This window comes from Heptranchias perlo, chromosome 34 (genome assembly GCF_035084215.1).
Source record: "Heptranchias perlo isolate sHepPer1 chromosome 34, sHepPer1.hap1, whole genome shotgun sequence".
In the NCBI taxonomy this organism is placed as follows: domain Eukaryota; kingdom Metazoa; phylum Chordata; class Chondrichthyes; order Hexanchiformes; family Hexanchidae; genus Heptranchias; species Heptranchias perlo.
The window spans coordinates 22,852,038-22,878,510 of record NC_090358.1 but is presented as its reverse complement, the minus strand read 5'-3'; the positions used below and the strand labels follow the sequence as shown (position 1 = coordinate 22,878,510).

The following is a 26,473-nucleotide window of genomic DNA, read 5'->3' as shown; positions in this document are numbered from 1 at the left end:
CCCATGACAAACCCTCAAACACCCTTGTGCATCCCCTTCATGCTCACGACACGTTTGCCTTACGCTTCCTACTGCACATATGTGATGCATGCCCTGTGGCTGCAGCACAGGTGGTGGCAGGTTGAGTGAGGCTGGCCGTGAGAGAGATGCACGAGAGGGTGAGTATGGGATAGAGCCATGAGATTGTATGAGGATTGGGTTGCGTGGTAGTGGCGGGATGAGTACTGGCGAGGTGAGTCAGTGCAGGTAAGATGAGGATGAGGTTTGAGTGGGTATGAGGGGTGATGTGACAGAGTAGTGTTGGCAGTGCCGAAGGAGATGTGGGGTGGGGGCAGTGCTGTGGCAGACGGAGTGTAGGGGAAAGACTGCGTGTACTCACTTTGGCTGACCTACTGAGGTCATTGGAGCGCCTCCTGCACTGTATGCAGGTGGGCGATATGTTGGTGGCGCTGGTGACCTCCTCTGCCACCTCGAGCCAGGCCTTCCTGGTGGCAGAGGCGGGCCGCTTCCTCCCGCCCGCCGGGTGGAAGATCTCTGTCCTCCCCCTTCTCCTCACCCCATGTATTGATACCTGGAGTGAGGCATCACTAAACTGGGAGCAGCCTTCCCCCTGGGCTGCTCCGTGCTGTCATTTTTGCTATTTGTTGCAGCATCTGTCAGTGGAGGACTGCCCCTTTAAATAGAGCGCCTCCAGCTGACAGATCTTACTGCGCATGTGCAGCCCGCCCGACGCGCAGATCAGCAGTGGGGAACCCGGAGGAGCAGGTAAATGGCTCCAATTAGTGGATTGTCTGCTACAATCGCGCGGGAAACTCACTAATTTCACCGGGCGCGTTACCCACGCGCCCGATAGCCCCGCCAAGAAACCGCAGCCCTGCTAACATCGGGCCCACTATATAAAATGCAAGTTCGTTCTTTCTTCTTTGAGTTTCAGTTTTTACTTGAAAAATTATATTACATTAATTTCGGCTCAGAGCTGGTGAGCTGCAAAATCTGCTCATAGTTGAGCTGTATGCAGCACCATGACCGGGCAGTCCCGAGAACTCAGCTGGAGTTTTTATCCGAGGCCAGTTTCATTTGGGACAAGAAATTGTTGCCCCATTATTTTATCCACAGACACACAGCTCAGACCTGGAATGTAATCTCCACTACATAGATATTTACAGCGCCCTAAGGTTTATATGTCTCTTGTATAAAGTAATTTTGAAAGTCTTGACAGTTGTTAATTCCCTGTGTTATAAAGAGCCACTCCATCAATTCCACCGCCGCTACCTGTGCATCTGTGAATCAGTTCTGATTGATGTCGTTTACTGCCACTTGGCAAAATCCTCATACATTTACAAAGCATCAATGTTTAGATTTAACGACAGCACATGATGTTGACAGCCAGGAGTAGATTTTCATCTTCCCTGTCTGGGATCTAATCTTTTGGAGCAGATCAGCTGCTGTTCATAGACCCGTCTGATTTTCATTCTACTGAAATCAAGGGAATGAAAATCAGGTGGGTTCTATAAAGGGCGGGCGATCCACTCCACCAGATTACCGACTAGAAAGTGAAGTCGAAAAGCTACCCCCTAGTGTTATGGCCACCTCCCCCTCCTGAATGATGCTGCCTTAGTATGCTTCTATATCATGTGGAGGAAATGAAGAGAATTAATGAAGAGAGATCGATTACATACCTTGTAGGATGATCTCCATTATTTGAATGATATGCATCCCCCACACTCTCACCAGTCCATCCATGGAGAGATATTGGGGGTCATTTTAACCTAACTCGCTTGGCGGGCACCCCACAGGATCGCCAGTTTCACACCCCGCCCAATATTACTTACTATTCACTTCAATGGAGAGCAAAATCGGGCAGCGAGTAAAGTCAGCCAATCACATCAGTTTTCTGACAGACGGGTTGGGTTAAAATTGCCCCCTTTTTTGGTGGAGAGGAACTTAGGAACAGGAGTAGGCCATTCAGCCCCTCGAGCCTGTTCCACCATTCACTGAGATCATGGCTGATCTATATCCTAACTCCATTTATCTGCCTTGACTCCATAACCCTTAATACCTTGGCTAGCAAAGAACTATCAATCTCAGATTTAAAATTATGAATTGAGCTATCATCTACTGCTTTTTTTGGGAGAGAGTTCCACACTTTTACCACCCATTGCATGAAGAAGTGTTTCCTAACTTCTCTCCTGAATGGCCTGGCTCTGATTTTAAGGTTATGTCCCCTTGTCTTAGACTCCCCCGCCAGCAGAAAAAAAGTTTCTCTCCTATCAATTCCTTTCAAAATCCTAAAAACCCCAATCAAAACACCCCTTAATCTTCTATATTCCAGAGAATACAACCTAGTTTATGTAATCGCTCCTCATATTTTAACCCTTGGAGGCCTGGTAACATTCTGGTGAATCTGCGCTGCACTCCTTCCAAGGCCAATATATCCTTTCTAAGGTGTGATGCCCAGAACTGTACACAGTACTCCAGATGTGGTCTAACCAGAACTTTGTATAGCTGTAGCAAAACTTCCTCCCCTTTATATTCTAGCCCTCTAGATATAAAGGCTAACATTCCATTAGCCTTTTTGATTATTTTTTGTACATGATCACTACATTTTAGTGATCTGTATACATGGACCCTTAAATCTCTTTGGACCACCACTGTTCCTAGCTTTTCACCATTTAAAAAATACTCAGATCTATCATTTTTTTGGTAAAAAATGGGTGACCTCACACTTACCTGCATTGAAATCCATCTGCCACAGTTGTGCAGAGATGAATGTTATAGGCCGGTTGTTATTCAGTTTCTGTTGGTGTCAGATCAAAATGAATCGTCACTAAGGCCCCAGACCTGTGGTTTTATACACTGTGGGAGTAGACCACGTGGACACAGCTTAATTGCAACATCGTGATAACATTGAAGAGAACCCTACAAGGTCGTTCATAAGTTGTTTACTACTGTTTACTTGTCCCACACACAATATTTACTCAAGCCTACTTTTTCATTAAACTTAACACCCAGAGGAAAATATGGTCATAGTTATATAGCTGGAAATAAATAATTGCAAATCTCTCCGATCTTCTGGCTGAGGAACACAGCACAGCGTTGGTCTTCCAATCCCGGTGAGTGTTACATTGTGATTTGTTTTTCTTCCAGTTGATTCATAAAAACAAATAATTTCATTCATTATGTTTTCCACAATATTCCTGCCAGCAATATTAAGTAATATTTTGTTCATATCTATAATGGCATATGTCTATAGATATGTATATGTATATATATATATATATATATATACTAGTAATGATACTGGGCCTAGGGGGTTAAATTATGAGGACAGATTGCATAAACTTGGCTTGTATTCCCTTGAGTTTAGAAAATTGAGGGGTGATCTGATCAAGGTGTTTAAAATGTTAAAAGGATTTGATTGGGTAGTTACGGAGAAACTATTTCCTCTGGTGGGGAATCAAGAACGGGGGACATAATGTTAAAATTAGAGTTAGGCCATTCAGGAGCGAAATAAGGAAGCACTTTTTCAAACAAAGGGCAGTAGAAATCTGGAACTCACCCCCTCAAAAGGCTGTTGTTGCTTGGACAATTGAAGCTTTCATGGCTAAGATGGATAGATTTCTATTAGATATGGATATCAAGGGATATGGAGCAAAGGCAGGTAAATGCAATTGAGGATCCGCCATGATCTAATGACTGGCAGAGCAGAATCGAGGGGCTGAATGGCCTACTCCTGTTCCTATGTACTAGTCAATCTCCCATGGCATTGTACACGGTGAGGCAAGACAGTGTAGTCTTCGGGTGAAGCAGATTTTGAGAGTAGGGGGTAATTGGACTTGGGTGTCATATGTAATCCAATCACCATCTTCTCCTTTTATATTAAATATTTGTAGTATTATTTATTGTTACATAGCAAGATGTACGGCAGTTTAAGAATAGAGTTGATTGGAGCTTAGGAGTTTATCTGCAGCTTAGGAGTTTATCTGCAGTACAAGCTGAGAGACTGGGAGACACAGCACCACCACTGGGAGGAGGGTACAATTACAGCATAGCAAGTTTACATAGGCAGTTTCCATTATAAATGTGGACATAGGAATTTATAATGGAAAAAATGTTGACATGAAGTGCATTCAGATGCAAGATTGTTTATATATATATGTATAATGCTTGAAGTAAGTAAATTATTGGTTTACTAGCCACTGCAAAGTTCTGTTGTAGAAATTTCTGAAGTTGCTGCATTATCCAAAATCAGCTAATAGAAATATACTTTCATGTCTTCACATCTAGCTTTTTGGAGTCAATTGAAGAGCCTGTCATCATTTTGGAGGAGAGCAAAGATGGTGCGGGCAACACTGTCTAATGAAAGGCAGCACACCACATTCCCTGAAGACAAGAGATCTATAGTACACACCATTCTACCAATGCTAGTGACCTATGAGAGGACTTCACCCCTGTTGGCAGGATCATCCACAGAGGGTTATTGTATGTCCTTTCTTAAGGGTCAGAGGGTTCCACAGTCGTGTTTTCAGCTGCACTTGTACCTGGTAACCCATGTCTCCCAGGAGCCAAACTTGCAGTATTTCTCTCCCCTTGAACAGTTGGGGAACCCTTGGCTGGATGATGATTGTGGTTCACTTTCACTTCCACTGAAAATGACATGTAGATGCTCCTACACAGCTACAGGTCTTGTTGCAGGAGCTGACACAGGTCAGAGATTGAGTCATGGTTGAGGCACAGCCTTCTTGCACATTATCCCTCACTGAGGTCCAGTAGGTGGCACGTCTACAGTGTTCATGCTACATTAGGTCAAGAATGGGTCCTGAAAGTCTGTCTCCTATGTTCTTGAACACGATCTCCTGTTTATCCTGCACATTCTCTGCAGCAAACACAGACTCGACACTGCTCCGATCACCAAAAGACTTGTCCTTGACTAGTTTCGTAAGCTATTTTCCTACTCTGCTCTGCTCACCCATTGAAGTCTGCCTTGCTCCCTCTGTTGCTTTGATAGCAGCTTCAGTTGTTGAAATGAAGACGGTTTGTGAATTAAGTAAATCCGGATAAATTTGCACGTTTCCTATTAACTGCTGCTCAACAAATAAAAGGAAATGAACCCTGAGTCACTGCGCAAATTTCTGATGGACTGGTTTACTTTGAGAAGCAATATCAGGAGCATTGGCTAAAGTTAGCACCGACTCCATTAATACTAACTAGCTACTACATCGTAATGCGTGTTTGCAAGCTGTAAAGCTTATAGCAAATCTAGCCCCTTTGTTGTAAAAATGTTTTGAAATACATGTTAATATATCATTTTAAAAACATTATATATAAAGTATTGTAGCAAAATAAATTCTATGTAATGTTTTTAAAAACGTGAACAATTTTTTAAATTTACCTGTGAAATTTTTGATTTCTTTTTGTTAGTTTCATTTTATTGTTTGTGTCAGTTCTCTATTCTCGTTTCACACTCAGTCTGATGCCTGCAGCACATTTCCTGTTCACTTTATTTGTTGTAGTTTCTGGAATGTTCACTCTTGTCCTTTGGGTTCTGTTGCCATTTATATATTTATGTGGAAGGTGGCATGGCTTTTTCCAGTTGAAGCATAGAAGTTATTTCCATCACAAAAAACGCAGGTCCAGGAGTCCAAATTGATCTCGGCCAGTTTTCGGGGCCCCGAATCGGCACTGTACGCACCCCAACTGGAAGGCCTGAGGCCGGCCTGAAATTGGACCTCAGGCCTCAATCCAATAATTCAGGCGAGCTGCCTGTCGTGCCTCCATAGGCAGCTCGCCCGTTTGAAGAAATGAATATCGGCCCATTTGCCCACCCAGCAGCAGCCCAAAGATACATTGGTGGGGGAGGGCATTGATCATGAGTGCCATGGACTCCGGGGAGCACTTCTGCTCCTCCTGGGTCCACGGCAACGATTACTGATAGATAAAAGTTCACTTACATTTCATTAGTGGCAGCAGGGGCCGCTGCAGAATCCCGAGTGGAGCAGGCCCAGCATCTGTTCTGCTGAGTGCCAACCAATTTTGACGAGAGAACCTAAAACAGGCCTGAAGGAAACTTATTAGGGCTGATTTTCCTCTGGGCCTTCAATGATTTAAACCTGCCTGGATTTCTGGGTTCAGGCTATTTAAATGCCCCAGATGCAGACCCGTCTCAACAGATGTTATGGATAACCTAACTCAGTGACTGGATCTGAAATCACGAAGACGGCTGTGAAGATTTAATTGAACACATGTGCCCGTTCCTGATTTACCCGTAGCATTTTCATCCTTAAACGCCATGTGTTGCTTTTAAAACTCTACTTCTGCAATGGCGAATTAATGTATTTGAATTGCCTTTGCTGTTATCAACAATTAGCTTTTCTGTTGTCCTCTTCTGCCTTAAAATATTCATCTTTAGTTACCCTCAACTGCCTTTTGTATGACTCGTTACTTCTTTTGTTGTTTATCTATCTTTTAAATTAATTCTTAATGTTCAGGTTATTTTTTGTCTGCCTCACTCAGGCACAGTGGTCATGTCCTTGTTCTTTGTCTCTCCTTTTTCCAATTGGGACTCTCTTCCACACACTAATAGGCTGATTTTATGAATATGTTAATTTTAATGGTCGGCAAGTCATAGTCATAGAGTCATAGAGTTATACAGCACGGATAGAGGCCCTTCGGCCCATCGTGTCCGCGCCGGCCATCAGCCCTGTCTACTCTAATCCCATATTCCAGCATTTGGTCCGTAGCCTTGTATGCTATGGCATTTCAAGTGCTCATCCAAATGCTTCTTGAATGTTGTGAGGGTGCCTGCCTCCACAACCCTTTCAGGCAGTGAGTTCCAGACTCCAACCACCCTCTGGGTGAAAAAGTTCTTTCTCAAATCCCCTCTAAACCTCCCGCCTTTTACCTTGAATCTATGTCCCCTTGTTATAGAACCCTCAACGAAGGGAAAAAGCTCCTTAGTATCCATCCTATCTATGCCCCTCATAATTTTGTACACCTCAATCATGTCCCCCCTCAGCCTCCTCTGCTCCAAGGAAAACAAACCCAATCTTCCCAGTCTCTCTTCATAGCTGAAGCGCTCCAGCCCTGGTAACATCCTGGTGAATCTCCTCTGCACCCTCTCCAAAGCGATCACATCCTTCCTGTAGTGCGGCGACCAGAACTGCACACAGTACTCCAGCTGTGGCCTAACCAGTGTTTTATACAGCTCCATCATAACCTCCTTGCTCTCGTGGGGAGGGGACCCGTGATTTCCCCGTGCCAATCACAGCTGACTCACTCCCCGCTGGGAATGCGATATTGTAAAATCAGCTCTTTAAAGTAGTCCTAAAATTTTCCATTTGTATTTGTTATTTTCTAGTTCCATTCCTCATGTTGCCTAGAACCTTTCTCCTAGTCTCAAAGACAGTTCTTTCAACTGCATACGCAGACCTACATGTTCCTATATAAGTGGTTATTTCTGGCTATGGCTTTTGTTACAGTGTCAGATATAAGATTACAGTGATCATTTCCAGGTGACTAATCATTGATAGTGGACTGCGGAACTCTAAATCTATCCCACCGTCTGCCTTAGTATCCTGCTTCACATATAATAAGACCCAGTCAGCCATTACCTCTAATGCACTGCTTGTGCTTCTACTATGCTTTTTAGTTACCCAATATTCCTATTTTATCCCTAAGTTATTGGAATGTCCTGTGATTGTCACATATTCTTTTACTTACCTTAAGCTCATGGTCAGTAGCACTTGCTGATTACTTTCTTGTCCTTTAGCTAATTTTGACTCAGATTATTTCTGCCACTCCCCTCCCTCCACTGTTATTTGCACCTTGTCAGTAGTTGTTAAGCCGTCCTTACTAATAATGTCTCTCTTCTACTGGCTGTAGCTTTGAGCAACATTCAACACCCTCTTCGCCCCATCTTGACTATCTCCTGGTCACAGTCTTGTTTCTGTGACACCAATAATGTCAGTAAAGTTCATAGCTTCTAATTTCAATACTTCAGCCCTAATCCTCCTTGCATTAATATTATTTAATTTTATCCTTCATGCTTTTTTATCTCCACTGATAATATTTACATTTTGTTATTTACTCCGAACAACATTTTCTTATCCTGCCTCTCAGTCAGTAATAAATATTTGCTCTTCTGTGTTTATGAAAGTATTCGCCTCCTCCAAAACTAGTCAAATCAAATTCAGCAAATTCCAACCACTGTTGTTACATTTTGCGCCAACAATTTAACTCCCTGTTTCTACATAAGTTCCAGTTATCTATGAAGACAGTTCTCTCCTTTATACAATGTTTTAATACGGCTCACTGTAGTCAGAGATCCCACTCTCTTTCCACACCCCCAAATAACTCAGATGTCACCATGCTTGCACCCTTTGATTTAAGGATATCCCACCATACTTTTATATTAATTCCTAAATTCCTCCTGACTTTTGTTGATTATATCATTTGTTATACCAACACTGGTGCATCTCCTGCCCCTCGTTACCTCATCAGTCCTAGTTTCTCTATCCCAGAGGTGGACAACTGGCATCTCCTGAGCTGCCAGTAAGACTTTCCTGTGGCTGAGGTGTGTCTCTTTGAAGGTATCTGACATCACCAGATGATGACATGAACCCCTCGAATCTTTATTCACTCCCAGGGGGGAGTGAGTCAGCTGTGATTGGCACGGGGAAATCACGGGTCCCCTCCCCACGACTTGCCGACCATTAAAATTAACATATTCATAAAATCAGCCGATTTTTCAGTCGATACCAGAGAGTTCAAAATCCACAGTCGCTGATGTATCAACAATGAGAGAGACGGTGCCCTGTGGTCTGGGAGTGTAGCACAGGATGGCACGGCCGCACTATCTAATTCAGTAGTTCTGAACTATTAGTTCAACACTTCTCAAAACTTTTTTGGGCCACGCACCTTTCTAATGCCCCGTAGCTAAGGGAAATCTGAAGAAAAGTCTCTCTTTTTCTCCTGCTCTACTACTGTCTCTCGCCTCCTCCACCTATCTCACTCCCCTTTCTCCTTCACCTCTCATTCTCTCTGGTTCCTCTCTTTCATCTCTCAGCATGCCATGAAGATCTCGGGCAGGCTGGTGAGCGAACCAGGAAGCATTGTGCGACGTGTGGGCTACGAAACATTCTGGCAGACGGCAGAAACGCACAGGAAGCATTCGGGTTGGTTGAGAGAATAAACAGGGGGACATGAAGGTCTCATGGTAGGAGGCCAGGCAAGCAGTTGGGGCAGATGAGCAGGCAGGCCGGTAAGCCATCAGGGCATGTGGGCTCGGAACCACCTAGGCTGAGAGCGCGGACAAACAGGTGGCTGGAGAAGCACTTAGGGCCAGTGGACAGATACAGAGGCGGACAAGGAAACACTTTGGGAGAGCGGGCAGCAGTCGGAAAGCACTCAACCACAGTCACCGAATGGGTTCAGCAACTCGTAAAAGCTGATGCTCGTATATATCTCACCAGAACTAAGGAAATCTCCAGTTTGTAAGAATTGCTTGTTGTATTAATTTATTGTTTGGTGATGTTTTCCCGCCATACTGTGTCCTTATGTTAATGTTTCAAAATAAGATTTGGTCCAATAGTGCTCAGATGGTGAACGGGCAAACCACAGAATACATAGGGTACGAGGACAGGCAGCTGCAAAGCAATCCAGGCTGTCAGATGTCCAGACAGCCTAGGGAGCGCCCAGGGCAGGCATGCTGGAAAGCACTTGGGCTGAGTGGGCAAGTGAACAGGTGGCCCAGGAAGCACCCAAGACAGGTGAGCTGGTGGATCAGGAAGCACTCAGAGATAAGAGGCTTGGTGGTCGAACTGGAAGGTGGCCTAAGAAGCAGTCAGGATTGGCATGCTGGGAAGGACTCTGGATGGGTGAGCAGGTGGGCTAAGAAGCATTTGGAGCACGTAAAGCGAGTATGCAGATTAGGACTTGCTGCATTCAATTCCCATGCTGTAGTTGCCATATTATGACTGGCCACTGTATTGCAGGAACAATCGACAAATACAGTATCAGAAACACAGTGACCATGTTGGAGAAAAGCAGCGGGTAGGAAAACATTGGAGGTGGAAACTGTTCAGATCGGGTCAGGGTGGGCCGGTCCAGGCAGACAGGTCTTGGCGCAGTTTGCGGTTAGCTGGGCTTGGAAGGATTCCAGGCAAATCGGGGAGGGACACAGAAGGGAAGGACAGGCACCAGGTTGGGTAAGGCCACTGAAGTGAGCTTGGGGCTCAGGACAGAGGCAGTGGAGCTGTCTATATGGACTTCCAGAAGGCATTTCATAAGACTACGCACAAAAAAATCAAATAAAAAGCAAATATAAAAGGGCACGGAATTGGAGGTAACCTTGTGACATGTGTTGGTAATTGATTGGGAGATAGGAGACAGAGAGTAGGGATAAAGAGAGTGCACTCTGATTGGCAGGATGTACTGGGGCCTCAGGGATCTGCACTGGGACCTCAGTGATTATCACATCTATTAATGACTTGGATGAAGGAATAGAGAATTGTACATCCAAGTGTAGATGACACCAAGTTAGGAGGCATAGTAAGTTGTATAATTGGGAGCAGGTGGTTACAAAGGGACACGGACAGATCAAGTTACTGGGCAAAACTGTGGCAGATGGAATTCAATGTGGGGAACTGTGAGGTCATCCACTTTGGATCCAAAAATGATAAATCAGAATATTTACTAAATGGCGAGAGACCAGGAACAGTGGAGGAGCAAAGGGATTGGTGTGTCCATGTACACAAATCACTAAAAGCTAGTGGACAGGTACAAAAAGTAATCAAAAAGGCTAATGGAATATTGGCCTTTATCTCAAAGGGCTGGAATGCAAAGGGGAGGAAGTGATGCTTCAGTTGTACAAAGCCTTGGTCAGACCCTACCTGGAGTACTGCATTTAGTTTTGGGCACCGAACCTCAGGCAAGATATATTGGCCTTGGAGGGGGTACAACGCAGATTCGCCAAAATGATACCAGGGCTTAAAGGGTTAAATTATGAGGACACGTTGCATAAACGTCTTGTATTCCCTTGAGTTTAGAGGATTAAGAGGTGATCTAATTGAGGTCTTTAAAATGATAAAGGGATTCGACAGGATAGATACAGAGAAATAACACAGTCAAGGATTTTCTGTGGCTTGTAATTGAAGTAGGGGTCACTTGGTGAAACTGCGACAGTTTTGATTTTAATTATCTTCCTTTGCTGCATTTTTGCAATTCAAACAGCCGACTACAGGATTCAGAACTGATCCTTAAATGTTGTGGTTCTCTGGAAGAGCAAAGGGATTTGGGTGTCCACGTACACAAATCACTAAAAGCTAGTGCAAAGGTACAAAAAGTAATCAAAAAAGGCTAATGGAATGTTGGCCTTTATTTCAAGGGGATTACAATTCAAAAATGAGGAGATAATGCTTCAGTTGTACAAAGCCTTGGTCAGACCCCATCTGGAGTACTGCATTCAGTTTTGAGCACCGAACCTCAGGAAAGATGTATTGGCCTTAGAGGAAGTAGCGCAGATTCACCAGAATGATACCAGGGCTTAAAGGGTTAAATTATGAGAGCAGGTTTCACAAGTTTGGCTTGTATTCCGTTGAGTTTAGAAGATTGAGGGGTGATCTGATCGAGGTGTTTAAAATGATAAAGGGATTCAACACGGTAGATACAGAGAAACTATTTCCTCTGGTGGGAAATCCAGAACAAGAGGGCATAATCTTAAAACTAGAGCCAGGCCATTCAGGAGTGAAATCAGAAAACCCTTTTTCACACAAAAGGTAGTGGAATTTTGGAACTCTCTACCCGAGCTGTGAATGCTGGGTCAATTGAAATTTTTAAGACTGAGATAGATAGATTTTTGTTAGGGTATCAAGGGATATGGGACAAAGGCAGGTAAATAGAGTTGAGGTACAGATCAGCCATGATCTGATTGAATGCCAGAACAGGCTCAAGGAGCTGAATGGCCCAATCCTGTTTGTATGTAAGCCAAAATGAAATTGGAAGGGTTTTCCATGAATGACATGGATTATAACTAGTTGGGAGGAATCAAGGCATCAGCAGAAAAAAAAACAGGTATCGAACCAACTTGGTTAATTCAAGTACTCCAAATTGAGCTCAGGGTTCTGATACCAAGAGTAGTCTGCGAGGTCAGTTTCCAGGGATTTGCAATACTGCACAAGCAACTCTTGAGTTCGCTGGGTCAAAATCCTGGAACTCCCTACCTAACAGCACTGTGGGAGAACCTTCACCACACGGACTGCAGCAGTTCAAGAAGGCGGCTCACCACCACCTTCTCAAGGGCAATTAGGGATGGGCAATAAATGCTGGCCTTGCCAGCGACGCCCACATCCCATGAATGAATTTTAAAAAAGTTGTTTGATTTTCTTTTTAATGTTTCTTATGTTACGATTTTTTCTTACATGGGTCAATTTTCAGGTAGCTAAAAAAAAAGCTATCGGCTCAAAATCACTTGAACAATTTGATTGTTCAGTTTTTAATCACCTTTTACCTCATTATTGTTTTTGTTACTATTGGTAAACCTGTCCAGTACAACACACCTGACATCTCAGATCTAGTGCCATGATGGGGCACCCATAAGGACTGATTTTCCAATCACTGCCAGTGGGGGTTCATTGTCCACTGGCCAGCAATATGGTGAAATTGTGGTATTTCCATTCACTGAATGTTCTGTTTGCTCCACCCGATGCCCCCTCCTGACCTCCTTTCTGATTTCTCTGAGGTGAAGATTTCTGACCTGGTGCTTGTTTGCTCAGGAGTGCTTGATGGATGTTCATTTGATGTTTTAGCTTCCTGTATCCTGGGCAAACCCCCACCACCCCGCCCCCCCCCCCTTTACACAGAGAAATAGGCCACGTGTTATCATGGTGTTTGCTCCAAGTGCTTCTGCACACAATACCAAGGGCAATACATTGAGTGCCATGCTACCGCTGGGCCAATGTGCCTGTGTGTTACTGAGTGAGTGAGTTTGAAGGGGAAGCGAGAAATTCAATAAGCTTATTAGGTTGGGATGCAGCCACCAACTTCTCCCTGGACCACACCCTCTGTGGTCTCCACCCCCAGAATTTCCAGGTCTACCTCCTCATGATGAGTCAGATAGCATAGGTTGGTACAGCCACCATCCGTGGGTTTTTGTCTCTGGTTGTGGCAACCTTCTCCTTTAAAAGAAGATAAAATATACACTTTCTGCATTAGAATCTAATGTAAGTGGCACCCAGTACCCAACACACCGTCTGCCTTGTATGAATGGAGGACTACACAGTATTCCAGTAGTGTGTGATGGTACTTTGACCTGGTTGGCACACCATGCAACAGGTAAACGTGACATTAGAAGTCTTTCTCTGTGTCAGCCACAAAGCTGAAGATGACAGACTGAAGTTTTTCCATGCAAGGCTTGAGGGGCTATGCCAATGCTTTCTATGCTCCATTGCTCATGCTGCACCAAGCTTGAGGCTCAGTGTTTGAGGCACGCATGGTGTCGATCTTAGATTTCATTTGAATTTGTCAACCTGTAGACAACCGTACCTTGGTATTCTTCTCACCTGCTCTCACAACCTACGGAGGACAACTTTGACTGCTGCTCTCCTCAGTCCTAATCCCCTTGCAGCCATAGTGCTTCCTGTGCTTATGAAAAATATGCAGGGAGCACATGATAACGACTAAAATTACCTCGCCGCCCAATCCAGACTGCCCTTGCATGCGAATTATCCCAGGACTATTTTACCCCGGGATTGCAGAATCAGCGCCATGTTTCATACCGAATAGATTGGCCCAGAATTTTCTGGAGCCTCACGCCATTCTAATGGTGCTTCTACAGCGTAAGGCTATTTTATGGTGCAAAAGTCCCAGGAAACTATGGTGGAAGTGACTCATACCCCTGCTTACGCCACGCCAAAATTTCCTGGAACATTTGCACCGCTCTCCAAAAAAATTGCAAAGCATCCGCCCCCTTTTAAATCAACGGTGATCGCGTGTTTGCTGGACTAACGCCACTTAGATCTTTAAAGAATGGCACTGGTGGGCTTTCTAATGTAAATATCAATTGCTATTTCACCTCCATTTTCATTCCACTATATTTCTACAGTAGCACTACACACTGTCGGAACAGAAACAAATTTTCCCCCTCCAAGGTTCATAAAATCAGGGTGCAAATGTCAAATTAGGACATTTTCTTTTAAAAGAGTTTACAATGGCACAGATCGAAGAAAATCCACCATAGCCGTGTTGAATTGAACAGACTAAGTTCAGCTTAGCTTTTGTGTGATACAGATTTAGCTTCCAATGGTTGGTGTTATTTTTGAGCGTGTTCACTTTGATCCCACATGTCATGTTTTTACTGCCCTGCTATGTTTTTGTTTCAGGCGATACAGCAGCAGAGTTCTTCAGAGACAGAAGGAGAGGGAGGGAATACAGCAGATGCCAGTAGTGAAGGTGATGGGGGTGAAATAATAGATGAGGAGGGAAAAGCCAAAAGCAAAAATGAAAAAGCAGGCTCCAAACGGAAAAAAGCTGCTTTTAAGGTAAAGGAATAGAATATTTTCACGTGCTGTAAGTCTACTGTGAATAATGTGTTTCAGTATCCTCTTGGCATGTTTTAGGTTGAAGCCGCTCTCAACGTTGCTTCTTGTTTGGAAGAAAATTATACGGAATGAATCTCCTAAAATTAACCTTACCCAGAATATTTAACATGTAGTGAATAGAAATGATTTTGTACGCCAACATTTAGATCTCAGGTTTAATCGGACTTATCAGAGCTGCTGTCTGGGTTATATCAGTTCATCAGTACATCACAGCAAACAAAATAGTCCATTCTTACGTTTAGCATTTTGTGTTAGTAATTTGCAATCCCCTTCAATTGTTCTCTTGATGTGCTGTCAGGGTTCCCTTGCGGACTCCTGTTTATACAGTAATTCCTCCCCTCCTCATTTAAAATTTTGCTCTCCACTTTAAGTGCGGGGTTTCAAAGTGGCTTCCAAAAAACCATTGTCCTCCCAATGTTTCCTGAGCCAACATCTTGTCGTGCTTCCCTATCCTGAATTCCACCATTGGAGGTCTTTTCATTAGAGTGCGCTCGTAGCAACATGTTGTGTCTTTAAATATCCTGAGTGGATCTCCATGGTGTTGCTCATGGTAAGTCTATAACCATGAGCAACACCATACTATAAAGGGGGAGAGGTGTAGTGGTTTAGGGAGTGAATTCCAGAGTATAGGGCCTAGACAGCTGAAGGCAATGGTGGGGTAAGGATAGTTGGTTTAGAATAGTACACCCTGGGATGGTGAGTAAGGGTGGTTGAGGTAGAGTATTAAAGCCCGGGATAGTGGGGTAAGGATACTTGGGGTATAGTATTAAAGCCCAGGATGGTGGAATAAGGATACTTGGGGTGGAGTATTAAAGACTGGATGGTGGGGTAAGGATATTTGGGGTGGAGTATTAAAGCCCGGGATGGTGGGGTAAGGATATTTGGGGTAGAGTATTAAAGCCCGGGATGGTGGGGTAAGGATATTTGGGGTGGAGTATTAAAGACCGGGATGGTGGGGTAAGGATACTTTGAGGTAGAGTATTAAAGCCCGGGATGGTGGGGTAAGGATATTTGGGGTGGAGTATTAAAGCCCGGGATGGTGGGGTAAGAGTGGAAGTGGTTGGTGAAAAGCAAAAAGTGAGAAAGAAATAAAAATGAATATTGCTGATCCCACTCTCTCAGTGCTGTCTGGGAGTAATTAGTCCAAAACTCTCTGCTCAGCCAACATCTTCAGAGGCTGCACTTCCTCTGGGGGCTCATTATAATGAAACAAATCGAGACCAGGTGTACTCTCAATTGCAGGCCAGACAAAAGAGGACGCCCGGGCGATGCCTGGGCCTTAAAGGCACCAGCACCATTAAAGGGGCAGGTATGGTGAAAACTCTATGGGAGAGCCAGAAGGACTTTGATTTTCTTCAGGTCATGGGGCAGGGTTTTGATCAGGTCACCTTCTGAGGAAGAGTGGTAAGTTTATAAATTAATATATGCGTGCCAGAAGCTGTGATTGTATATTAGTGGTGTTCCCATTTACTGAAAGTTTCTGATCCCTGTGAATGAGTTCCATGCCGCTGTGCCTTGGCTGGGATAACAGCGACAACCCAAGCAGCAATCTGGGCCCCCTGCAGTCTGCCTTGGAGTGAGCTTGGGGAAGGGCAGCACTGTGGTACACAGCGATAGGTGACTGCTGCCCTTGTTGGAGGGGCGGGGGAGGGGTTGCACAGTTTCTCCCTCCTCCAGGCAATCATTTCTTGGCTCCTTCAGCCTCCCTTGTAAATGGGCCAGTAAAAATAACAAAAGAACATTTTTATCATTTCATTGGGTGTTCAGGTTGCTTCCTTGGCCTGGACCACTCCCCCCCTCCTTCCCCCCCCCCCCAACCTCCCCACCCCCCCTCCCCCGGTGAGGCTCACTACACACCTCATCTCACTGGGTGCATTGGCCTCCAAAACTTATGCCAATCCCATTGAGGCTAAGGAATGCAAACTCCCATGTTCAGCCCCATCCCCTGTGCAGTGGGGAACTATGTTTGGTGCTGACAAGGATCCCTGTAAGCTACCAGCGCAGGCCAGAATCTGACGTATCTGGGTCCTGGCCTACTTCCCGGGCCTTACGCTGCACTCCCGCCAGAGTTATAGTGCGAATGCCTCATAAGGTCTGTGCATTTTCAGGGCCCTATGCTGCAGTTGATAAAGTAGCAAAACTTAAGTATTTTTGTCTCATTTTACTACAACAACAACCACTTGCATTTATATAGCGCCTTTAACGTAGGAAAACGTCCCAAGACATTTCACAGGAGCATAGTACGCTGACACCCACAACCTCCTTGGGTAGGCATTTCTACCAGTCTAAGATAATTAGCACTCATACCCATAGATAGTAGTATAACTTAAACTGACAGACATGCCACATATAGCACTTGGCATCGTTCGTGGTATTTGGTTGCCATGGCAGTTTGCTCCAAATCAATCACCTTCTGCACACCCTAAGTGCAGCAGCTTGTGGACGCTGCTTTGAGTTCCCAGATGATTGCCTCCCACCCCCCGCTGACCCTCCGGGTAGTGGTGGGTTGCCCTTCTGACCTGCTGGGGGCATTTCTCTACACTATCCACGATAATCTGAAGTATCTCTTCTGTAAGGCAGATCTTCCTACTCTCCCCTCGCTCCAATCTGCACACTCCGATACAATGAGCGTGATATAGAATGTTTGCGAGTGCCTTTTGCGGAGGTTAAACAGGTGATTCCTCAACCTTAGGGCAGGCTTTTCTCTGAGAGGCTGCTTCATTGTGAATTAGCCGTAATGCAGCCACACTCCGAGGATATTCTATGTGTTCTTGCGGGTGTGCAAACATGAACGTGCAAGGAGGGGAGCAGCCTGACTTGAAGCGAATTTGATGCACAAACTGCGCTGGCCTCAGCAGTGGAATAAATGCATTGTTACAGTCGAAGCCGTCTTTCACCTTTCTGTGATTACTAAAGCAGTTTTTGTGCCAAAGAGAATGCTTTTATATTTAACAGGTCAGCGTAGGAAAAACTTGGCTGTCTTCACACTTTCGCTGGGGGTCTCTATTGTCCAGCCTTTACCACCATTGCACGATATCATAGTCATTAGCATAGATCAAGATCTTACAGTGTCAGCCGTGGCTCAGTGGTAGCACTCCCGCCTCTGAGTCAGAAGTTCTTGGGTACAAGCCTCACCCCAGAGACTTGAGCACAAGATCTAGGCTGACACTCCCAGTGTAGAACTGAGGGAGTGCTGCACTGTTGGAGGTGCTGTCTTTCGGATAAGATGTCAAACCGAGGTCCCGTCTGCCCTCTCAGGTGGACGTAAAAGATCCCACGGCATGAAGAGCAGGGGATTTCTCCCCAGTCATGGCCAACATTTATCTCTCAACCAACACCTAAAACAGATGATGTGGTCATTTATTTCATTGCTGTTTGTGGGAGCTTGCTGTGTGCAAATTGGCTGCTGCGTTTCTTAAATTACAACAGTGACTGCACTTCAAAAGTACTTCATTGACTGTAAAGCGCTTTGGGACATCCTGAGGTCATGAAAGGCGCTGAATAATTATAAGTCTTTTATTTTTTTCTCATTGGGTAATGCAGCAAATCTGAATGTGTTTCATTAACACTTCCCACTGGAGGTAAGTTATGATGCTTCATACCAGACTATGTAGTGTTCATGGTTGAACAGTAATGAGCTATGCATAACTGCTTGAAGCGTCTCACATCTGAGAGTGCAAAAATAGCCCACCAAATGTTTCTGCGGGACCCTCGTGTCCATCTACATTTACACAAAACCCAAAATCGAAATACTAATAGTCGCAAAACTCAAACCTCCAGCCAGGGCTGTTACAATCCTGAAGCAATCCCTGTTCTAAAAGAAGTTCTCAAAGTTAACATGTTACTAATCGGATCATTTCAAAACCTAAACTATCCCTATTTTCACATTGATTAATTTATTAATGCAAAGCATCAGTTCCTGGTTGAATGAACCATGTTGACAAATGTTGGAGGTTTTTAACTCAGGTTTCAATAACTGCAAAGTCTGAAACCAGCTGTAACTAATCCTCTGAATCCAAATCAAAAGCAGTTTTTTCTATCAATCTTCGAGCACAGAAAACTCAAATGTGCCATAAAACTATTATTTATAATGGTGACTGTGTTATAGTGCTGCCATCTGGTGGCCATCTAGGTTTAGTACAATAATGATTCCTCATCCTTGTCCAGAGCCTAAGGAAGAGTAAATTAAGCCAGTGTATGACCAAATCATCAGAGATACACACACTTTGTATGACAGTGTACACCTACTGATACTTATAAATTGATTGGAGGTGAAATTGGACACAAGTGGGGAATGCAAAACAGGCAGAATTGCATTTGCCGCCCATTATACCAAACGCACGGTATTCAGTTCTATTGAAGTTCAGCGGAACTGAATATCGTGCAGAGCATATAACGGGCCGAGCGTAATAACGGACGAGCGATGCAATACCACCTGCTTTGCTTCCCCCACCCAAGTCCAATTTCCCCCCTCTTATGTCTGACATGTGCCTCAAATTGCTGAAGCCTGTGTCTGAATCCACTGCCAACTCTGGGGACATGCATGCTCACGGTCGGCATCATAAACAGAAATCTGCAAATGTTTTGGTCTCGGTTTGCACGGATCTCTGTGGATTCAAAATGGTTACTTTTGTGTTGCTTTTAATTTGTGTAATTTTCAAATATGTAAATGAACAAAAGTACACATGTACTATACCGTCAAAGGAACATTCCAACATCTCACATCAACACCTTGTGACATATGAACTGGAGTAGGCCACTCAGCCCCATTTCCTCACCTTTGCTCCATATCCATTGATCCCTATACCTAACAAATATCTATCGATCTCAGGCCTGAAAATTTCTGTTGACTCCCAGCATCCATCGCCTTTTGGGGGAGAGAGACCCAGGTTTCCACCACCCTTTGTGTAAAAAGTGCTTCCTTATTTCACTCCTAAATGGTCTAGCGTTAATTTTAATTGTTCTGGATTCCCCCACCAGAGGAAATAGTTTCTCTGTATCTACCCAATCGAATCCATTTATCATTTTAAAGACCTTGATTAGATCCCTCCTCAATCTTCTAAACTCAAGGGAATACAAGTCAAGTTTATGCAACCTGGCCTCATAAATTAACCCTTTCAGCCCGGTATCACTCTGGTGAATCTGCATAGTACCCCTCCTAAGAATCGAAATGACCTGTCTGTGTTAAAGTGACAACTGATCGATGCTCTGAACTTAGGCACATTTGAAGAAGAGTGTGGGTCCATCTAGGGAAACTCTGTGATTAAAAACATGATTCTACAAATAGCCAGAAAGGCCCTGTTGTTAATCTGTTTAGAGTCTGTCAAGTGACCCAACTCGATGCTAACTAAAACTCTCCTCCCGGCTTTACTTTGTTTCGGTATTACGGGGTAGAATTTCCGTGAGGGTTCTCCAAATCATCCGCCATACTTTGACGGAAAATCCGTGGAAACCTCAGAGAAATGGCATAGACAATGTTTATACCATTTTCCTGGGCAGAACGCTAGTATTGAAGAGGCATTCGCAGTCTTTTGGCAGTGGTAGCCAAAGGTTAGGAAAGCGAAAGACTTTTTCAGACTTGACTGGACTCTTCTCGCAACCTCTGCCCATCATGACTTTTTGGAGAACATGGGGAGGTTGCTCAATTTTCCCCAGATGCTGACCTACCCCGATAAGCAGTTGCAGGGAATGAAATGCTGCAGCAGCACTAAATTGCCCTCCCACTCAGAGGCAGACTCCCAGTGAGGAACACCACTCGTGCTGAGAGACTTCCCCGAATACATCATTCGGCCCGCCCCAGGAATATGAGACAAGACGGAGTCGGACTGGTCGCTGGACGTTCCTGCCCGCTCGCCATTTTAAAGAATTATTCTCAGGGTGTGGGTGACGCTGGCAAAGCTGCATTTATTGTCCACCTCTACATGCCCTGAGGAGATAGTGGTGGGCCTGCTCCTAGAACTGCTGCAGCCTTTGTAGTTATGGTGCAACAGGGGTAACTGTCCAAGTCAGGATGATGTGTGACTTGCAGGGGAATTTGGAGATGTTACTATGAACTCGATGCTCTTGTCCTTCTTAGTGGTAAAGGTCACGGGGATGGGCAGTGCTATTGAAGTGAGCATGTTGAATTACTGCAGTAACTAAGATCGTACTTACTGCAGTAACTAAGATCGTACTTACTGCAGTAACTAAGATCGTACTTACTGCAGTAACTAAGATCGTACTTACTGCAGTAACTAAGATCGTACTTACTGCAGTAACTAAGATCGTACTTACTGCAGTAACTAAGATAATACTTACTGCAGTAACTAAGATAATACTTACTGCCGTAACTAAGATAATACTTACTGCAGTAACTAAGATCGTACTTACCGCAGTTACTAAGATAATACCTACTTCAGTAACTAAGATCGTACTTACTGCAGTTACTAAGATAATACCTACTTCAGTAACTAAGATCGTACTTACCGCAGTTACTAAGATAATACCTACTGCAGTAACTAAGATCGTACTTACTGCAGTAACTAAGATTGTACTTGCTGCAGTAACTAAGATCGTACTTACTGCAGCCAGTGCACTGCTGATGGAGGCAGTGGACATTGAACCCAGCGGTAGAGACACCGATTATGTGGGCTGCCCCGTCCTGAATGGTCTCGAGCTTCTTGAGTGGTGAGGGATGAGTATTCTATCACACTCCTGACTTGAGCCTTGTAAATGTCGGAGAGGCTTTGAGGGGTCAGGGGTGAGCCACTCGTCACAAGAGTGGCCAGCCTCTGCCTTGCTCTTGTAATCAAGTTGTTGATAGAGCCAATCCAGTTTAAGTTCTGATCAGTGCTGAGCTTCAGAATGTTGATGGTGAGGGGGCATGATGGTGATGCTGGTGCCATTGAAAGTCAGGGAAGGTGGTTTGACTTTTTCTTTTTGGAGATGGTCATTATCTGGCCCAAATGTGGCATGAATGCTGTTTGCCATTTGTCAGCCCAAGCCTGGAAGTTGTCCAGTCCCTGCTCTAGGCTGGCATGGGATGCCTCAAGCCTGGAAGTTGTCCAGTCCCTGCTCTAGGCTGGCATGAGATGCTTTATTATTGGAGAAGTTATAAGTGAAGCTGAACACAGTAGAATTGTAAATGAACAGCCCCAATACTGGCCTTGAACAGAGGGAAGGTCATTGATGAAGTGGCTTTTTAAAAATTTGTTCATGAGATGTGGGCGTCGCTGGCGAGGCCAGCATTTATTGCTCATCCCTAATTGCCCTTGAGAAGGTGGTGGTGAACCGCCTTCTTGAACCGCTGCAGTCCGTGTGATGAAGGTTCTCCCAAAGTGCTGTTAGGAAGGGTGTTCCAGGATTTTGGCTGAAGATGGTTGGGCTGAGGATGCTTCCCTGAGGAACTCCTGCAGTGATGTCCTCGAGCTCCAACAACCACGACCATCTTCCTTTGTGTCACTGGAGTGTATTCCTTTGACCGCCATTGACTTCAGTTTAGCTAGGCCTCATTGGTGCCACACTCGGTCGAAAACCGCCTTGATGTTGGGGGCAGCTGCACTCACCTCTCCTCCAGCATTCAGCTTTTGCATCCATTTCTCATCAAGGCTGTGACAAGGTCTGGAGCTGAATGGTTCTGGTGGATGCTGAACTGGGCTTCAGTCAGCAGGTTATTAGTGAGGAGCTATCACTTGATGCTACTATTGATGACTCCTTCCATCACTGTGCTGATTATTGGGAGGAGGCTGAGAGGGCAGTAATTGGCTAAGTTAGATTCATTTTGTTTTCTGTAGATAGGATATACCTGGACAATTTTTCACATTGTTGGGTAGATGTCAGTATCACAGTTGTACTGGAACAGCTTGGCTGGGGGGGGTGGGGGGCAGTTAGTTCTGGTGCACAGGTCTTCAACATTACAGCTGAGATGTTGTCAGGGCCCAGTGCACTCAGCGCCACTTCTTAACATCATGTGGAATGAACTGACTTGGCTGGTTATTCGCATCTACAGTGGTGGGGACTGCGAGAGGACACCGAGTGGGATCAACCACATGGCACTTTTGCTGAAGGTGCTTGCAAACAATGCAGCCTTATCTCTTGCACTAACCTGCTGGGCTTAACGCTTGTTGAGGATGGGGATGGTTGTGGAGCCTCCTCCTGCCTTTAGTTGTCTGATTGTCCACCACCATTCTCGGTTGGATGTTGTGCGTCTACAGAGCTTTACGCTGATTTCTTGGGCAGCTCAGTTCTGTCTCTGGCCTGCTGCTTGTTGTGTTTAGTATGCAGGTAGCTGTGTGTTGCTGGGACCCCGATGATAAGTAAAATTCAGGTCTAAGAATTAAACAAGACGTTCAGTTTGTAGATGTGGGATCCTTGCCTTTTTTTCAGCTTCAGAGAGATCTCGACATCTCTTGGGGTATCAGGTAATATATTAGTTTTAATTACGATGAATTAATATATAATTATGAATTATATCCAACAAAAAGATGCCAGATCAGGGGAGGACTTCTGGAAAAATTTATTGGCATAAATGACCAGACTAAGAGCTCTGGAAAGTCAATACCTAGCAGCATCTTCTCCAGAGTAATGGGGGAGTCCAACTGTTCCTCACCAGGGTACTTGTAAGGTCTAAAGGCGGAGTTCTCCCCAGTATTGGTTGATACTGTTAATTGCAATATTCAAGTCTGAACAATACAAGGTTGATTAAAAATCTCCAAACATCTGATTAACTTCTTGAGGATTGTGGCTGAGTGGCAGCACTCTCGCCTCTGAGTCAGAAGGCTGTGGGTTCAAGTCCCAGTCCAGAGACTCGAGCACACAATCTAGGCTGACGCATCATTGCAGTACTTGGAGGTGCTGTCTTTCAGATGAGACATTAAACTGAGTCCCTGTCTGCCCTCACAAAAACGTAGAGCACTATTTCGAAGACGAGCAGGGGAGTTCACCCCTGGTGTGCTAGCTAATATTTATCCCAAAACCAAAACTAAAAAAAAGTTAGCTGATCATTTATCTTATTGCTGTATGTGGGATCTTGCTGTGCGCATATTGGCTGCCGCGTTTCCTACATTACAACAGTGAATATACTTCAAAAAAGTACTTCTTGGTTATAAAGCGCTTTGAGACGTCCAGAGGTGAATGAAAGGTGCTACGTAAATGCAAGTTCTTATCTCTTATCTATTTGTGATGGCTTTGTGTCCCCATTGCAAGCAAACCTCTGGTATCGATCATCTAGATTGCTGCTGATGCAGAGCATGTCAACAGCCATCTTGGGTTATTCCCATGCACATATTAGTGTGTACAAGTGAAGTACAAAGCTTTCTACATCTGCTCAGTGAGACAGGGGGCAAGCCCCTTCCTTGCCTGTACAAAGGAATCAAGATTGCCTAGGCCTCACCATTTGTGTCAACTCATTGGGCAATAGATGCAGATTTGGAGCAATTAATGCCAACGTTCAAGGAACCTTTGACCTGAAAGGGCTGTTTCTGTAAAATCCTTGATTGCGGATCTGAGGCAGTCATGAGAGTTTGGTCTTTTGAGGCAACAACAAAGTTAACCTTGTCTGACCTTGTCTGTTCTAAGAGTTGCTGGACCTTGGTGGCCTACTGCCTTTATAGTTGGTTAAGGGTTTCTTCGCCTTGCCTCCAAACAGATAGTTACCATTGAAGGACAAACCTGCCCCCTAGGCTCTGAGTGTCGGCAACTATTTCAGTCTGGTCATCTAGAGAGGTGATCAGATTGCTAACTCTGCTTGCTATTGAAGTTTAGCCACCCGAATGACATTTTTTAAATAGAATTTGGTTGCTTCATAAGGTAGACCAGGCAGTGTTCTTGAAATCATGTTGTAATGACCATATCACGTGGCAAATGAAGTTCTCCCAGTGTACAGCGTGAACCTTCATTGTGCCTCCTGCCTATTTCTTATTCCCATCTGAGTCTTGAGTTTTAGGGATTTACTTTTCTCTATTCACTAAGTAAAAAAATAAAAGAGGTGACCTTGCTTTATATTCAAAAATTAATTTTAAACAAAAAAAAAAGACAACAGAATAAATTCGCCCCAATCGCAATTTTCTGGAGTTCCTTGAGAAATCAGACGGACAATGCACACGGCCCAATGGTGAACCATCAAAGGTGCAGCTTACCAAACTAATGGTTAAAATGTGACTTTTAGTAGATGATGTTGCTGTTTCTCATTTTGCGCCGCACCTTATCTCAGGGCTTCTCCTGATCGCCCGCAGTAACTTTGGCGCAAGATCGTCGGAGACCTTGTTGACACGTCTATCCGAGATGTCAGCTGCGGACAACGGGGAGAAAGCTCCCCGCCCCGAGGAAATGTGGGGAAATGCTGGACTTTTCTGATCATTTTCTATTATTTAAATCGCCGACATTGCGTTTTCCAGAAATCTGCAAAGCAGTTGCGGAAATCCTCTGATCAGGAAGGCAAAGACCAGGGCGATAAGGACGTCAAGGAGGAGGAAAACAAGAGTGGTTCAGAAGCAGGAGAGGCAGACTGTGATACAAAAAACGCTGCTGAACATCAGAAAATGAACGAAGAGGTAAAATAATTCATTCTCCTGGAGGTTGATTGCTTTGGAGAATTTTGGGGAGCAATTTCCCAAGAGTTTTTCCTCAGGTTTGTTGTCTCTCACGGGAGATTGCGCGGTTAAAGGGATGGTATACGCTGTGCACAGTTGCACCATCAACTGTATGGGGCAGGCTTTATGAGCCTGATGGGTCTTTTCTCACCCTTATCGTGCCTGTGCTGGCTCTTGGAAAGAGCTCTCCAATTAGTTCCACTCCTCTGCTCTTTCTCCATAGCCCTGTAATTTTTTCCTTTTCAAGTATTTATCCAATTCCCTTTGAAAGTTACTATTAAATCTGCTTCCACCACCCTTTCAGGCAGCGCATTCCAGATCCTAACAACTCGTAATCATAACATATCAAAATAACCTTTTCATGTCTCGCACTAAAATCTTCACACAAGCTGCTACCTCATAAATAACTCATTCCTTTTAAAGCTGTTGAAAGCCTCAATCACCAAAATATATAGCTCCAGCAAAATAATAAATCACAATTTAACTCTGTTTTGCTTCCAACCTTATTAAAATTGAAAGTTTTCTTGAATTGATTTTAAAAATAGGGCTTTTCTTTGATATTCACATTCCAAACTGTCACAACGGAAGTTTCCTTCTCAATGGACTGTATCAGGTAATTGGAAATCGACCCCAAGTGTTAAACATAGTAGGGATTATCAGACCTAGCCTCTCCTGTGATTTTATTCATCAGTTCTACACCAAGCTTGGCCTGCTCTAACTTAACATATCCTTTGTAAACAATTTTACAACACCAAGTTATAGTCCAGCAATTTTATTTTAAATTCACAAGCTTTCGGAGGCTTCCTCCTTCCTCAGGTGAACGAAATGAAATCCTCGAAATGAAATCGCATTTATAATTCACAGAACAATGTTAGGTGATTACAGACAGTTTTTTCAACTGCCCGTTGCCAAGGCAATCAGTGTGCAGACAGACAGGTGTTACCTGCAAGGTCTCAGAATATACAAATCACCAAAAAAAACAACAAACAAAAAAATATGTATATATTCTGAGACCTTGCAGGTAACACCTGTCTGTCTGCACACTGATTGCCTTGGCAACGGGCAGTTGAAAAAACTGTCTGTAATCACCAAGCATTGTTCTGTGAATTATAAATGCGATTTCATTTCGAGGATTTCATTTCGTTCACCTGAGGAAGGAGGAAGCCTCCGAAAGCTTGTGAATTTAAAATAAAATTGCTGGACTATAACTTGGTGTTGTAAAATTGTTTACAATTGTCAACCCCAGTCCATCACCGGCATCTCCACATCATGGTTAACATATCCTGACATTTTCCTTTGTCTTAAGTTGGT

General features: G+C 44.3%; 1 protein-coding gene across 1 annotated transcript in view; it reads left to right on the top strand.

Annotated features, from left to right (window-relative positions):
* The window catches only part of LOC137301888 (hepatoma-derived growth factor-related protein 3-like), a 91,210-nt gene that overhangs the window by 62,616 nt on the left and 2,121 nt on the right, over positions 1-26,473 (top strand). The window contains exons 4-5 of the mRNA XM_067971600.1: positions 14,376-14,534; positions 24,968-25,123. Coding sequence (XP_067827701.1) covers positions 14,376-14,534; positions 24,968-25,123 — 315 coding nt within the window. The remainder of the gene's footprint in view (positions 1-14,375; positions 14,535-24,967; positions 25,124-26,473) is intronic.